The sequence below is a fragment of the Lasioglossum baleicum genome, chromosome 10 (assembly GCF_051020765.1).
Source record: "Lasioglossum baleicum chromosome 10, iyLasBale1, whole genome shotgun sequence".
Lineage (NCBI taxonomy): Eukaryota > Metazoa > Arthropoda > Insecta > Hymenoptera > Halictidae > Lasioglossum > Lasioglossum baleicum.
In genome coordinates, this window is record NC_134938.1 from 3283565 (window position 1) to 3299487 (window position 15923).

The 15923-nt window shown below is 43.1% G+C and overlaps 1 protein-coding gene across 2 annotated transcripts in view; it reads right to left on the reverse strand.

The window, feature by feature from the left end:
• Nucleotides 1-358: 358 nt before the first annotated feature.
• LOC143213059 (protein groucho) overlaps nucleotides 359-15923 on the reverse strand; it is a 169185-nt gene continuing 153620 nt past the window's right edge. For both annotated transcript variants that reach the window (XM_076432545.1, XM_076432544.1), the window contains exons 8-13: nucleotides 8890-9015; nucleotides 8528-8810; nucleotides 7358-7616; nucleotides 6127-6402; nucleotides 4728-5331; nucleotides 359-3674 (exon numbers count right to left, since the gene is read on the reverse strand). In XM_076432545.1, the coding sequence (XP_076288660.1) occupies nucleotides 3567-3674; nucleotides 4728-5331; nucleotides 6127-6402; nucleotides 7358-7616; nucleotides 8528-8810; nucleotides 8890-9015 (1656 nt within the window). In that variant the 3' untranslated portion in view covers nucleotides 359-3566. The remainder of the gene's footprint in view (nucleotides 3675-4727; nucleotides 5332-6126; nucleotides 6403-7357; nucleotides 7617-8527; nucleotides 8811-8889; nucleotides 9016-15923) is intronic.

The following is a 15923-nucleotide window of genomic DNA, read 5'->3' on the forward strand; positions in this document are numbered from 1 at the left end:
TTGTCGGGGTTGAAAAAATTATTTTCTAATAGCCCAATCCTTTCCGAATAAAACAAAAAGAAACGTAGCTCGATCGGACAATTAGTTGCCGAGATAAAAATGGGCAAAAATTGAAAACTTTGACCGGCTGCCATTTCTAAAAAATTTCGAAACCGGCTAAATGATGACTTAAACCCCCCCCCCCCCCTAATTTCACGTGGACTACAACATATTTCGTTTAGAAGAAAATCGTGCACAAAATGGTGCCTGCAGAAGGTGATCGAGTTGGCATGGAATCACCCTCTTGTCTTTTCATACTGAAATCAACTTTCATCAGGGGAGATAGGGGTGAACGATGATTAATAAAACATACAATATATATAGATATAGATGATTTAATTGTCGAAAGAAACAATTGTCGCGTAGCTATAGGAACAACATGAACTGTGCTTGGAAAGGATTAACACTTGTCTTTTTTTCCTCTGCTAGAAACGCATTCTCTTTACTTTCGTACACACGGAGTGCAAACTGTGAGCACGGAGACACAATTTAGTGAATGCAGGACACAATTATTAATTATTTCAAGTGTGTCGAGCCGCGACCTCGCTGTTACTTCTATTTCTTGTTTGTTTGTTACCGTTGTTCTTTCTAGTGCGTCTGTATTTATTGTGTCTGTGACTTTTGTATGTGTGTACGCCTGTGTGTGTACATGTGTCCGTATACATGTGGCTGTGTCCTAATGCATCTGCGTGGGTATGCGTATTATTCACTGTAAAAGAATATGGATTCTGTACAAGTTAATCCGTAAGAGATAATTAACTATTGAGTCTTCTTGAGGTATCGTTGTTTCTATTGGTCTATCGTTCGGAGCTGTGCTCGTCGAAAATCTATCCGCACTTGTTTTTTTTTGTCGATTCTCGCCGTGTACCCTTTCCCATTCCTTTTCCCTGTTGTGAAAAATTCGCGTTTACTTAACGATAATCCTCGCGCGGGGGCAGTATTACAGCGTCGATTCTACGACGATCACAGCGAATGTAAAACGTGTGTCATCCTGTAACAAAATATAAATCTCCATTATGCATCCCCTGCTTTCACCGAATGTCAGATCCGAATAATGACGCGCTACCTAGTACCCTAACCTCACACATCCCATCACGCGCGCCGGCATCAAGAAAAATCGTCAATGTATTTAAATGCAATCGTCAATTTGATCCTGCCGATACGGTAAAATTCGATTCGGTGGAGTCGGATCGCGAGTGGAACGAACGGGCCCGGCCGATTCACCTTGAAATTCGTTTAAAATTCGACTACTAATCGACACCCTCGGTCGGACGCGCGATCCGCTACACGAGTTACATTGGTCTGGGTGCCTAGAACTGAGTATCAAGGGCCCAAAAGTGGATCTACGTTGACGTTACAACAAGTTCTTCTCACCGCTTTCGGCAGTCTACGGTATCTCACAATTCCGCCGTGTTCGTTCCACAAGCGACGCGACTCGTGTCGGTTGGTTAAACCTAGGGCCATCACGGACAATCACAAAAATATCTCGCAGAATATCTCGGAAAAAACGTGTGATTTACGAGCGTTGTCTGTATGTCCTTCGTCAAGTACACTGGCGCCTTGGAATGGCAATAAAATTGCGCTGGCGCGCACCTAAGCTCGCTCGCATGTGTTCCTGTATTTCCATCGAGTACGACTGGGTGTTCGATAGACGCAGACATTCCATCCCCTCGCGGCGGTACAACAGATAAAGTACGTCGCGCTCGGCTCTCTAATAAAACACTTAAAACCGATATAGAATCTGTAAAACATATGCATACACCGCGAGGATACATTCTCGGGTGATCGTCGATCGTTTTACGGCGGAGCGAGCAGCAGTCGTAAAAAATCTACTGCTCGGTAAGTCGAATAAAATCATCTCGATCTTTGCTCGGTGATCAAGCTCGAAACGCGAGCAAGCTACGACGTACCAAAAGCTTTGCACCTCGCGAGGGATTCGTTCGTCGAGTCTAATACGGCTGAAAGAGAGATCGTCTCATACTATCGTGCGCGACCCGTTCATCTTCCCATGCCTTTCACAATGTTTCCATAGGCGTGAGTGCTATACGGCAGCGATAGTGTTAACGCAGAGTAACGAAAGAACCAACAAAAGTCCCGGAAATTCAGGTCTACGAGTACAAACGATATCGTTACTCTTCGCGACAGAAATACCGCGACACTGCTTTCCGATCGAAATAATTACACATCAGTTCATAGCCCTATACTCGCTATGTCCACCCTAGACGTTTCTCTCTCCTCTACGAGATTGTTCGATATTATTACAGACAGCAACTTCTGGGAGCAGGTGAAATGAATGGCTCGCCGGATGCGCATGGAACACTCCGGACATCGCAGTAACAGAGATACGTATGATTGCGTCAACCTCGTTTCTACAAGAGTACACATTTCGGGCGACCACTCTTTCCGTGTACATCGGGCGTGTCAGTCATGTTCCACACAGTTTCACGGGAACTCTAGAAAACGCGGTTCAACAATAACAGAAGTAATCGTAGGTTTGCGAACAGCACACGGAGCCCTGAGAAGGCTGTGCTCCCTGCATGGCAGTCGTAGGGCCGTGTGGAACGGTTGCCTCCATGGTGAATTCGTGCGGGTGTTGGAACCCGCAGTGACCATGGGACGTGACAGTCCCGAGGAAGATTACTTCCGTAGTAAACTAAGTGGGCGCGTGGTCGAAAAGGGAAGTTTCGAAAGAATAAAAGGGACACTGTCTTCGAAGAAGCCACCGACGAGGACTCAAAAGACGCGCTAACACATGATCATGGGCAACAAAAGGTTGATGCGTTTCACTTTTCATAGATTCCCCTCAGGACTGACCCCGCTAGCGGTGCACCGTATTACTCGATCCGATTTCTGCGACACGACACATACTCCTACGGGTTTACATGCTAGATCAGCGATCCCATACGCATGCCTCTTCGTTCGTTCGTTTGCCAATAAAGCACGAGGACATCACGCGTAGCGGGAACGGCCGAATACCGTGGCGTCCACGTTCGCAATCTCTCACAGTCACGCGTATGATTTACTTAATCGTAAAACGCTATATTACATTAGTAACATATTACACAGGTGACTTCTTCTGGCCGAAGTCGGTACAGACCCCGATGTCTCACGTGATTTCAGGGGGCGAACATTATCACCGCGCATTGTGTATCGCTCAACATCATTTCTATTTATAACTATGCGCTCTATACAACCTTAAACAGCTAAAACGTTCTGCCACCTTTATATTTATATATATATATATATTTATATATTTATATCTATATAATGTAACTTTAGTCCTTGGCGGCCCTGTCATGTTCATTCACACGGCGACCGCTCCGCGCATCATCCAAATATAACAAATATAACACATGCTGACGTATCACTCGATCTTCACAAAATATTAGTCCCTTCGGAGTAGAGCTTCTCATGCTCCCTAGACCACCGACGGTTTTCGGTTGCTCTTTAATAAAACGAATACTACGAAAGCGTAGTCCTCCGTTCGATAATATCCAAAAGTCTGATACTGTGGTCGTCGTGGTGATTCAGTACATCACTTCGTAGACGGTGGCTTTCTTATCACCCGATCCAGTCACGATGTACTTGTCGTCGGTAGAAATGTCGCAACTGAGCACCGATGAAGATTCCTTCGACTGTAACAGAAAAGAATTGTTCGATTAGATACTGTAAACTGGCCTTTTCTATGTCCAATGTCTCGGTATCCACGTTCTACCTATCTTCGAACGTTTGTGTACGTTCTTGTTGACAAATAACAAACACTTGCTATAGATTTCTATTTTCTTGGATACTTGTAAATTGACTCACATTCGAAGCATACAAATACAGCTCCTATTTGTGCTCGATATCCGCTAACCAAGCTTTTCTCTTAAAGAATACCATTGATCTCGAAATATTATCACAAAATAATCTTGAGAAAAGATTGTTTCCTCTGAAACGTGTTCTTCTTGAGATACACTCCTCAAAAGAATTAAGGAATCACTTGTGATTGAATGAAGCCTCTAGTTTCAGATGCTCTGTTCCAAATTGTTGCTATGTTGGTGTTTTTACAAAGTTATAGCGAGATGAAGACAAGATTGACGGTTAACAAAAATTTTGTGCAACTTTGGAACATTGCACGGGGATCAAAATCGAAGAACTTTCGATAGAAATGAGGTATAGCGATGAAATGTTTTTTAAATTACAGCTGAAACTTGCCAGAATGTGGGAAAAATAGGGAGATTATGGTACGAACGTTTTTTAACGTTGAGAAAATTCGTTAAACATGTAGAATTTCAAGAAAATGTGGTTTCTCCAGTGCCACGCGCGGAAAAAATATTTTTTTAACATGCTATGTATCATTTCCCGTAGATCTTTCCACGCTGATTTCAAATTTTGAAACCAGACTTCAATCTGACGTTCGGATCATGGTATTACGATCATTTCTCGCCAAGATACAGCGAGTTAAAGGAAAAATAGAAATTGTGTTGAAAGTAGAAGAAAATGTCCAAACAGAAATTTTACTGTTCAACCGGATGATAAAAACTGTTATAGACGGTCCTTTTGCTTTGCCATTCTTCTGAAGGTTTTATGGAGGTCGATGTTTCACATACAGAGATTGCAAACGCCCTATGAAGAAGATTGTTCCATGGGCACACAATGTTCAGATTACTTAGAGACGTGAATGTTCGAGGAAACGGGAGCCTCACCTGGAATATTGAGGCACCATAAGGTGTGCGCCACGCGTTCAGCAAATTGTCCTTGCCGGTGGAGACGAACCATTTGCCGCAGGTAGCGAAACGTAACGAGAGCACACAGGACTCGTGCAAATGGAGTTGGTATTTGTCCGGCTTGGTGGCGTGCAGCACTTCGACGTTCGAGTTTTCCATGCCGACCGCGAGCCATTCCCCTGTGGGACAGTAGCCGAGGGAGAATATCTGCGAGGTGAAGTCGTGTTGCTGAAGCTGCCTGCCTTCTCGAAGGTCCCACGAGCGAACGGTGTTGTCCAGTCCTCCGGTCCAGAGCTTCGACCCGTCCGCTGAGATGTCGATACAGGACGCGCCGTCCGTGTGACCTTGGAATTGCCTGACCAGTGACTGATTCTGGAGATCCCAGACGGCGATGTTGCCGTCGCTACAGCAGCTGAAGCAGACCTTCGAGTCCGGCGATATTGCGAGTGCGTAACAAGCCGGGGCGTTCGAAGTCAGCTCAGCCTTGATCCTAGGCGTTGGACTCGCCAGATCCCAGATGCTTAGGTTACTCGCCTCGCCTCCTACTATGAGGGTCCTGCCATCTGGTAGCAACTTCACCGATCTGTTCAATGAAAAGGAAACACCATGTTAACATTGCAATCTTAAGAAAAAAGGTTGCGAAGTTGCAAGGTAAGCCTAAGAATTCTTATTTGTTTAACATTACCAAAAGGCAACAAGCTATAAATAACACTCTCCAACAAGTTTCAACTTTTTTTATGTTCCCTAATTACTGTTGGGTCCTTCTTATAGAGTTTTTGGCGCTGATTTTTAAGGAAGTTTTTAAGGAACATGGCTTTGAAAAAGCAAACATATTTTTCAACTTTAAACTAATATTGTGATGTTGTTATAAAATATATTGAATTGTTCTTTGCGGCAATAGATTCTGTAGACTTTCCCGAATAAAAAATTTTCTTGGGGTCTTATTGAATGACCCATCGTCGATATAATTCGGTTCAAGGGCATTTTCACTCCTTATCCGGCTATATAGTTTCACGAACGATAACACAAAACATCTGTAACCAGTCGTTAATAATGCATAACTAGTTAAGACAGATGCATTTACGTTTAAAGATTTGAGAAATGATCAGAGCTTGAGAATGCTGTTATCGCGATACCGGTTACGATGAGATTCATGGTGGATTGACAAACAGCAGGGACGACGTTCTAATTAGCGCCTTAATTAGAAACCGAAACGTTTTCGAGGATATTGCGATTAACTGGACAGTCACACGTATCATTGGACGCGACCTTAATAGTACCGCAGGTGCACGCTAATCAGAATTTATTCAGGCGGGTATCGCGTTTGCTCCGCGGAGTGGAAAGTTAATGTGTCATGTGCCGTGAACGTTTAACCAACCTGATGTAGTTGTCCCGCTGCAAGCAATCAAGCTGCGAAACGTGTTTCGCGCTGCCGCCGCCGCCCTGATTGATGTCCCAGACCTTGACGCATCCTTTGCCACCGGTGTAAACGTATTTAGTCGGATTTGAGATCGTTACGGCGCACACCACCTCACCGTGTGTCAGGGTATTTATCTGGCGCGCGTGGCGCGGTATTCCTTGTCCAATTAGAGCATCAGGTGGAAACGGGACCGGCTGCATCTGGCCCTCGCTAGATACGTGGAAACTGTACGCACTGGAACAAATCAATTTTTCCTTAGATATTTCATTTCACTTTCAAGCCAAGCTTATCTTGATGACGATCAATGCGATTCTCGTGTACAGGCTGTTTCAAAATTATATGTCGCGACCACTATACAGGTTCTGCACTCCAAATTTACTCTTTTGAAAATTAATTTCACCCTATCGCGAATGAAGTATTTTTAAGTAAGTTTTTGTTTGAAAAAATCATTTATTTAAATGTAATTACCAGTTCATTAACTTTGTAACGTATAGGTTTTGCACTCCAGAACTTTAGAGCACTTTAGAGTTAAAATCAACAACCTGTATACACAAAGAAATAAATTTGGTAAATAATTCCTCAGGGAAGCATCTTTACAATCTTAATAATTGCAAATTAAGAATATTAGAACCCGTCATTTTGACGGGTCCCGTCAACCTAGTGTTAAACGTATGTAGTTCACTGCAATGTTGACCGATTACAATGAAATTTTCAGTGTGCATATTGGTTACCGAAATCTACGAAACTCGCATTTTTCAACAACATCTAGAAAAAATATAATTTAAAAGATTTTGTACGATTCCTACCAATTGCAATGTAAGCAAAAATTGTTGTTTCCTCATTCGCTAGCAAACTAGTCTGTCTAACATCTTTAAAAAATTCAAGTCCACTGGATCAATTTGATAAAAGTAGTGCGACTTTTAAGGGTGTCCACTTAATATTGTCTCCGTGTATATATTCGAAAATTTTAAGAATTCAGTAGCGATTAAATAAAAACTACTTGTACTCAATGGTTTTATAATTGATTGTAATTCCCTAGTTTGTTAATCAATGAAAAGAAACGCATTGAAGACGACCGAAACGAATTTATGTTGCGACCGAATATTAGGAATGGTTTGATAATTAAAAGTTGAAGATGATCAAGAGCGTTCATGAAGCTAACTGGTGAAGTAAGATGAAGAGTACTTACGGTTTGCCACCGGGCACACCGAAAGGTCCAAGAGGTGCCCTCATGCTTCCGTGAGGATCGTAGAGTTGCTGAAGAGGCGGTCTTGTGGGATATCCATTCAGGGCTGCCGGAGGATAACCCAACATGTCCGCATGAGGTCCTGCGGGTGGATGATGTGGCGGCGGATAGTGTGGCGGATAAGGGCCGACCGCCGAAGCCGAGACCAGTGGTTTGCTGGAACTCGATGGTTTCAGACCGCCGGAGCCGGAGCTGCTACCACCTGTCGACCATACATTTGTCGTCAGACTTACCATTTTTTACATTCCCAATTAACAGAACTGTCTAACTACACTAACTACCTTCGCACTGCCATGTCGAGTGTGACTCGACATCGGAGAAAGAAAATTATAAATAAAATGTCTCTTTACATGTACAATTTGGTTTTTCCTTTCTTTATTTAACCCCTTGCCCTACGACTTATTTTACGGTTTCAGCGATCAGACCTTTTTCTAGTTCGTAATTTCTTAAAAAAGGGGACAATGTTATATCTAATGTATACCTATTATATTCTCCAATACCTGTACATTAACAAAACCACACGGTAGAATTTTATTTCGGTTTAAAGGAAATATTAATAGCACACATATACAGGATGTCCCACGTAACACTTTTCACGATTTCTCAATTAAGTGTTTGCGATAATCTGACAAAAAAATATTTTAAACGAAAGTCGATCAGTTTTCGATTGGCTATGCATTGCAATAGAAAATGTTTTTAGTGTTGTTAAGGTCTCCCTCATTTTTTCAAATGGTATTTCAATCTTAATTATTTACAAAATGGCTTGCTCCACAAGCGTTTTACTATATTCAAGGACATGAAACTCGTAAATGTCGCTAAATCTGTGCGCAAAAAATCCCACTGCAAAAGGATTAATGTCGTGGTTCTCCTGAAGAAGATTCGAAAATGTCCGTGCAAGAACAGCCTCGAAAACCAGAATAGCCCTTAAAAGAGCTCCTCCCTAATCGCAGCATAGATCAACGTCTTCATATACGAAAAACGCGTTGATCCCTATTACTCATCCCTAATGCACTTTCCGCCTTCGTTACACCCCCGAAACAAAAAGAGTCGTCCCGTCGCGGTGTTAACGATCTCCTACGGCCGATTACTGGCTGGCTATGGAAAGGAACGTACCCGCTGATGTAGGTGTGACAGGTTTCGAGATCGGAGTGGTCGGTTTCTCCCGTTCCTCCATCTTCTTGGCCGAGGGCGTGCTGGCGTTGCTGCTGGTGCCGCTTCTTGGCGAGGGTGGCGGCACTTCTTTCTTCACCTGGCTGCTCAAAGGTACCGAGGATGGGCCGAGCTTGTCCAGACCGTTCTCCCTGGGCGACGAAGTGCCGTTCGCTGCCGGACTCGACGGGCCTTCGCTCGCGTCGTCTACCACCAAGTCCTGGTCGCTCTTTTCACCATCGCTTTGCTGTCGGGACAAACGTGCACGGCTTTATTAAAGGTATACCATCGGTGGTGAGACATGGAGTACCATCCTGGATACTTACATGGCCTATATCCTTGTCCTGCTCCTTCTTCATCTTCTTCAGAGGCAGATGATCGTGGTGCTGCGGGTCGGGGGTACTTCGGGGCCTATTGTACTTCTCCCGTTCCGCCGGCGATATCGAGTTTCTCTGCAACAACCGAAGCAAACTGCGATTAGAATTGTGTTCTGTTGTCCTGTTTCATTGTTGCCGTTCTTTAATCGTTCTATGGTGTTTCGGATCTATGTCACCTAGCCGGGTTTGTAGGCTTATACAGTAATGTCGCGATATAGTCCAGTCAACGAAAAGTTGTAGAGGGAAATGTTGGGAACACAATTTTTAACTTTGGGTCTTTGTAGAAGGTTCCCTTTTTCGGTTTCCCGGTTATATCTCGGAAACTATGCGTCCTAGCGATAAGACCATTCTATACAAAATTGAAGCTGACAAAATGTGCCACAAGATTGATTAGATTCAGTTTGTCGTTATCTCGTATAGTTTCCGAGATATCCGCGCTCAAAGTTCACTAATTGTGCTGAAGAGTTAGCTAGTCAAATAAGGCAAAAATTTATTTTTCGCAATTCATGAACTTTGAGCGCGGATATCTCGGTAACTATATGAGATAGCGAAAAACTGAATCCAGTCAATCTTATGGCACATTTTGTCAGCTTCAATTTTGTATAGAATGGTCTTATCGCTAGGACGCATAGTTTCCGAGATATAACCGGAAAACCGAAAAAGGGGACCTTCTACGTGCTCCCCTGCACCCCGCTCACCACCAAATTTCTTCCACAACTACTGTTGGGTGGTTCTTATAGAGTTTTTCGCGCTGATTCCAAATCCGTTCTTAATTTCTTCTCTAGACGCACAGTTTTTAAGAAACATGACTTTGAAGAAAAAACATATTTTTCAACTTTAAACAAATGTTGTGGTGTTATTATGAAAGATATTGAATTGTTCTTTACAGCAAAAGATTCTGTAGACTTTCCCGAATACAGCGATATCCAATATTAATGCATTATGATTGTTTAAACATGTTTAAACGTCACTCGCGGCAACTCACGTCGGGCGAAGATATTTTGCTTTCTGGTTCGAAAAAAACGTCGACGACCCAAACTTGAAAGGGTGGTTTCTCAAGATGAAAGTCTGCTCTATCGAGTGGTATAGTTCGGTTTTCCGCTGGACCCTTATTTTTTGAGATAAATTGAAAAATATCCTCAAAAATTGGTGCCTCTCCGTCTTTAATCATTGTTTAAACATGTTTAAACAATCATAATGTATTAATATTGCACATCACTGTATTGGGGAAAGTCTGCAGAATCTATTGTCGCAAAGAACAATTCAATATCTTTTATAACAACATCACAATATTTGGTTAAAGTTGAAAAATATGTTTGCTTTTTCAAAGCCATGTTCCTCAAAAACAACGCAAAAAACTCTATAAGAAGGACCCAACAGTAATTAGGCAACATAAAAGAAGTTGAAACTTGTTGGACAGTGTAGTTGACCGTGCAGAACACAGGCTGATTGACAACTATCGCGACTTTACTGTATAACTTTTCTAATTACCATCTTATCGAGATCAAATTTGTTGACATTGCTTATATCTATGCATACTTTAAGATAGTGAACGAGCTTTTTACGAAATTAATCGCGCAAATGTGAAATAGAAATTGTCGCAATTATGATGTTCGGGTCGTCGTGGCCCATAACGCAAAAACATCAGCAAAATTTGTCAAAATAAAAAAATAAGTAAATAAATAAACAGAAATCAATATATACTAATTGTAAGTCGATATGTGGAGCTTCCGTGTTGTCTAGCTTGTATTTCATTCGTTTTGGACATTTGCTATTACTGCAACGGCCTCGCACTTTTTCGCCATAATATGCCAAGTTAACCTGCAAAATATCGTGTGAAAAGGACTATGTGCCATTCAGAAAATTCATACGCATATCATATGCACAGTAATAGTTTTTCCACATAAATAGGTCAATACAGTTTTATTCAGAACACCGAGATGCATCGAATAGTTCACAAAAAAACTATATGATTCCACTTGAACAAATGAAGATGACCTGCATGTGTCCTTCACGCGTACACGTACAAACAACCTAGCGGCATTGGATATTACAACCTCCTCAAAATAGACAAAGTATTGTATAGAACAATTTTTCAAATAGCGAATAGTGCTGAAGGTACGTGAGAGTACGTGTGAGGGTAAATTTGTTTCTTCTGATGGGATCGTATGTTTCATAATATATTATTCGATGCGGTTCGACATTCTCAATAAAAAGGTACTCGACCATTGACGTACACGTACATACACAAATATCTACGTTTTCTGTGAAAAAGTCCCATAAGAAAATAACGTACATTTATTAACACCCATTTCCAATATCGTTCATCAACATTTGACCAACAAGGTCGATAAAACATTCAAAAAAGTCGGTTACAAGTGCCACTTTATCTTCCTCTCTCGAGTACAGAATGGAAACATCGCCGGATGTTGATTTGATCGATATAAACGGCTACCGATTCCTTATCAGGAGTAGTAAACATCGTCAGATAGCGGTAATCGTTATCCGATTACGAATATGTTCGACGACAAGCATAACGGCCTAAGAGAGTTCAAGAAGTGTTAAGGGTTTATCGCGAGAAAATCTTATCAGGAACCTAGAGCCCGCTTTCGCTTCATTGAATGCAAACTCGTCGACCCCGTCGAACGAACGTTGATTCTAAAGGTAGGTAGGTGCGCGACGATATGGCGGAAGCCAACGAAAACATCGATAGAAGTCGGAACTCTCTAACTTCATCCCCGTTCTCCAATTAAATAAAATATTTGCCTGACGACGCGACGTTCCCGGGAGCAATTAAATTACGTATCCGCCGCGCCGTACCAGTCCGATCTCTCTCCGTCAAGTTTCCTTCGGTGCGAGAAAACGCGACGGCAAATAATACTGAAAATCGTTCACTCGGCTAAAGAATGCCGGTCGCGCAAAACCGAGCGAAACCATTTTTATTTGCTTCGTAGGCACCGACGTTTCTCCCCCGGCTTTTAATAGGGATGAAATATCAGAACTTTCAATTAAAACTTCGCTCCGGATAACGAGTTTCTGCTACGTTGATCGATGTATTTCGAAAGTATTCTCTGCAAACTTGTTATGTCTTCATCGTAACAGAAAAATTGGATCGACCGACCATGTTCACCGCTTTAATTTGTACGCTGCGAGATCAAAACGGCTTCAACGTTAATTTATAACGCGTTTTCAAATATTTCGGACGTTCGCGTCCAAGCGTAGAAAATTAATTTTCGAGAAACCTTATATCGATGAATTACTGACTGCGGATATTTATGCAAAATAAAAATTGTTCGCCTTAATTGCGAGACAGAGAAACTACGTAGAAATTTCTTTTCTCATTTTAGTTAGTTTGATTATTTCATTGTAACTAACGAATGAAGAAATTTTGATGTAATTGAAACGTCGTATCTGAAACATTTAACAATGATGGCGATTGTCGCTACAGTTTATTCGCTCAAAGTCATTGCGCACGTGAATCCGGCCACGTGGCCAAGGACTATGGTTTCCTCCTCGCTGGGAAACCGATTCAATTTATCATATTTATCAGCATCGTAACACTTTGACCCTATTAATCCGAAATCCCTTAAAGCACCGTTTCCAGAGAGCGATGGCGATGATCGCGTTTGTAGGGAAAGCTCCGTGAAACGTCCTATTCTCGAAAACTGCGTTGCCAATGGCTTCGAGGTAGGAGGGAAAGGTCGCCAGGAAGATATCATCGACAGGAAGTTTTACGAGCGACAGTTTTGTCGGGGATACAGGGGGAAAGAGAGTAGTGTGTCTCCTCTTCATCGACGTAAGCGCGCGCCTTTCCCTTTCCTTTTCCCTTTGCCCGATAACTGCACCCTATCCGGAGCAACATCGTAAACTACCCACTCACAGCCTCTCTCGACCCCCGAAGTAAATCTCCTCTTCTCAATTACCCTTCGTCTCTTATCCACTAGCACCTCTGGCTCGGTCCATTACCCCGACGCCGACGCCACGGTATCATCCCTCGCAGCAGTAGCGTCGCGTTGCGTCCGCCGCGCCGCGAGTCTCGAGTGAAAGGAGATGAAATAGGGTAGCTCATGATTTAGAAAGAGTCCTTCACAACGACCTATTCTTTCCGGTAAATAACAACGGCTCGAGGGCGGGCTTCACGCAAATGTCTCAATGGATTTGAATTGCCGCGGCGCACACTGGTCCACGCGTTCGATCTAGCTGTTCATTTGGTAAAAAGGTAACTTGTGCCCAAATCGATGTTTATTGAATGTATATTGCTTCCTAAATGTCCGTGACATTCGAAAACGACGAGATTAATGAGATTTATTAAGAATTGTGATCAGAACAAGCATTTAAAAATCAACATTTTATGAATCCCATTTGCCACCGAAAAGTTACCTCTTTTCTTATTGATACTCTGGAGAATCTATTTAATACTAGAGGGGAGTTGTTGCTCGCTCGCTTCACGAGCTTCGCGAGTAGATAATGTAAATTTCTATTGAAATATTGATTAAAAGCTGCGACGTTCGTTTTTTTTTGTTGTTGTATTGAAACATGATTCTAAAAGCACTTTTAGTTTTTCCCGAATTTTCCATTTTTCCGTGATACTTTTCCAATTTTTCTTATCCTATAACCTAGTTCGGACTAATACGAACATTTTAAGAAAAGAATTAGCTTTTACCAGCAGTTACCAACGAACAGCATTTGATTTTTATTTACATAGAAGATAGAAGATTATGTGTTCATTTTTGTTGCAAATTATTTCTACAAATTTGTATAAACAGTTTTCTCACGTCGTGTGGTAAACGAACTGTTCTCACTTCTGAAAAAAAGACGCGAGTCGTATATGAAAACAATTATCGTCTTTTTAAGGGAGTCCGAATATATTAACGGTGACAGCGAGTGTATATTGTGCGGGGATTCCATCTGTTGCGCTGAAAAGTTGCGAAAACCGATCCTCCATGACACCTATCGGATGAAAGCATTTCAGACATGGTCGGAAGGCGCTGCGGAGGCACGCGGCAGAAAGCAATTCGACGACAGAGAGAAATTCAGGGGGTCGGCTCGGCTCAGTCGATAAAAAGGGGAGAGGCAGGAATTCCGGCGGAAGGAGGCAAGAAAACAGGCAGAGCCGAGCGTCGAACGGCTGCTCAAAGGAAGAGGAATCCTCGGCGGAGTTGTAGTACGTGCCGCGCTCGACTTTTCTCGGGACGAAAGGGCTCGGGTGCTCCTCGAGGCAGGCCAACCGAAGGATTCGTTTTCTCTCGCGGGGCGAACACGGAGGAACCGATATCTCGTTCCTTCTCCTTCTCCTCCGCCCCTCCCCAACCCCTGTGTTTCTCTTCCTCCCTTTCTCGTTATCCCGTAATGGCTAGCCAACTATTTATCCAGCCGAGAGCCACCGGGAGTCAGACTCCGGGTTACGATTGTCGTGTTCCTGGAAAGGAAAGCTTGATGAGAGGAGAGACCCCGGTACACTTCGGGACACCGTCGCTACTTCCAGGATAAATCGACGGTAAAAGAAAACACAGAGGGACGACAGAGAGGAGAAACTAGTTCGACCGGATACTTCCGAGAACGATCCTCCGCGCCCTATGGTGGAAGCCACGGAAGAAGAAGAAGAAGGACGGGGCAGAAGAAGTGGAAGAAGATGCCACACAGCCCGGGATCCGTCGAGAGAGGAATACAGAGTGGCGGTCGGGACATTATCATAAAAATGTGGGGAATCTCGAAGATCTTGGATTTATGTCGGAACGGAGATGGTTAGCGTGAGATAAGTTTCGTGGAATCGGAGCAGTTCGCATGGCGCGGATCAAAGGGGGGGAGCCGTATGAATCGCTGTTGCCAAAGTTTCGACGTGTCATAGAATTTTTATGCCAACCTCCGCGAACGACTCACGGAGAATCATGTCAGGGATTTCTGCTACCGAGATACGACACTTTGCCAACGATCATTTTTATGGGACGTTCCCCGACTGGTTTACGGCGGCGGAGAATGAAACTATATTTTAAATCGATGACCGGCATGCGGAGAAACTCCTTGGAGAACGGGAAAGTCCTTGTCGCGGCGCGATTAGCCGGGACTTAAATCCCGAGTGCTCGTGTGCGATTTTATAGACTTGTTTATCGAACACGCAATTATTAATTTAGTATCTACTTGAATTCAGACTACGACGAGCATTGTGTTATTTATTAGTACCAGACTGCGGGTTTCGAAATTAAAATTGTCCGCGTCAGTTCCATTCATTTCTTAACCCGGCGTTGGTAAGGTGGGAAAATGTATCGTAAGTGGTAAGGTGGGGTCTCACAGACCCCACCGAAATAATATATTGTATTATAGAAATATAAATACCTTCTTCATAAATATAAGATTAGGTATTGCTTAAGAGGCTTGTAATTTATCAGAGTAAAATCGCAGATCCACGAAATTCAATTTTGTATTATTCAAAAATACTTAACAACTGTCACGCGTTGTTACAATGTTACAATCAATCTAAAATCTCTGGGGTCTCTGGGAGACCCCACCTAACTAACGCCGGGTTAAGTGCGTTGTCAAAACCGAATTGTCATGAACACTATATAAGCTAAGTTTTCTTGGTTTCCGATGATTATGGGTTGGTAGGATTCTGCAGAAAAGGGCCCACTTGCAGTCATATTAATTGTATTTCTGCCCTCCGAAATGATTAATCGCGACTCGAAGTATCTGAGCTTTTGTAGTTGCTTAGAGGGAGAGTCGAGAGTAACGTTCTCCACCCGCGTGTTCATCGGCCAGACGCATCCTCAGACTGGCATCCTCTTTTTCTCATCGCACAATACGTTCGATTCCGACGTTGTATTCAGCAACCTTATCTACCCCCGGCGCATCGTTTACCTTTCTCCCCATTGAAACGCCGAAAGCACTCGATGTTCCGTCACGACGCGCCACCCACCCTCTCGCCGTCAACATCCTCTCTCACCCCTACAGCATGGCTCTCGTTTCCACGGTGTACGTGCAACCCCACC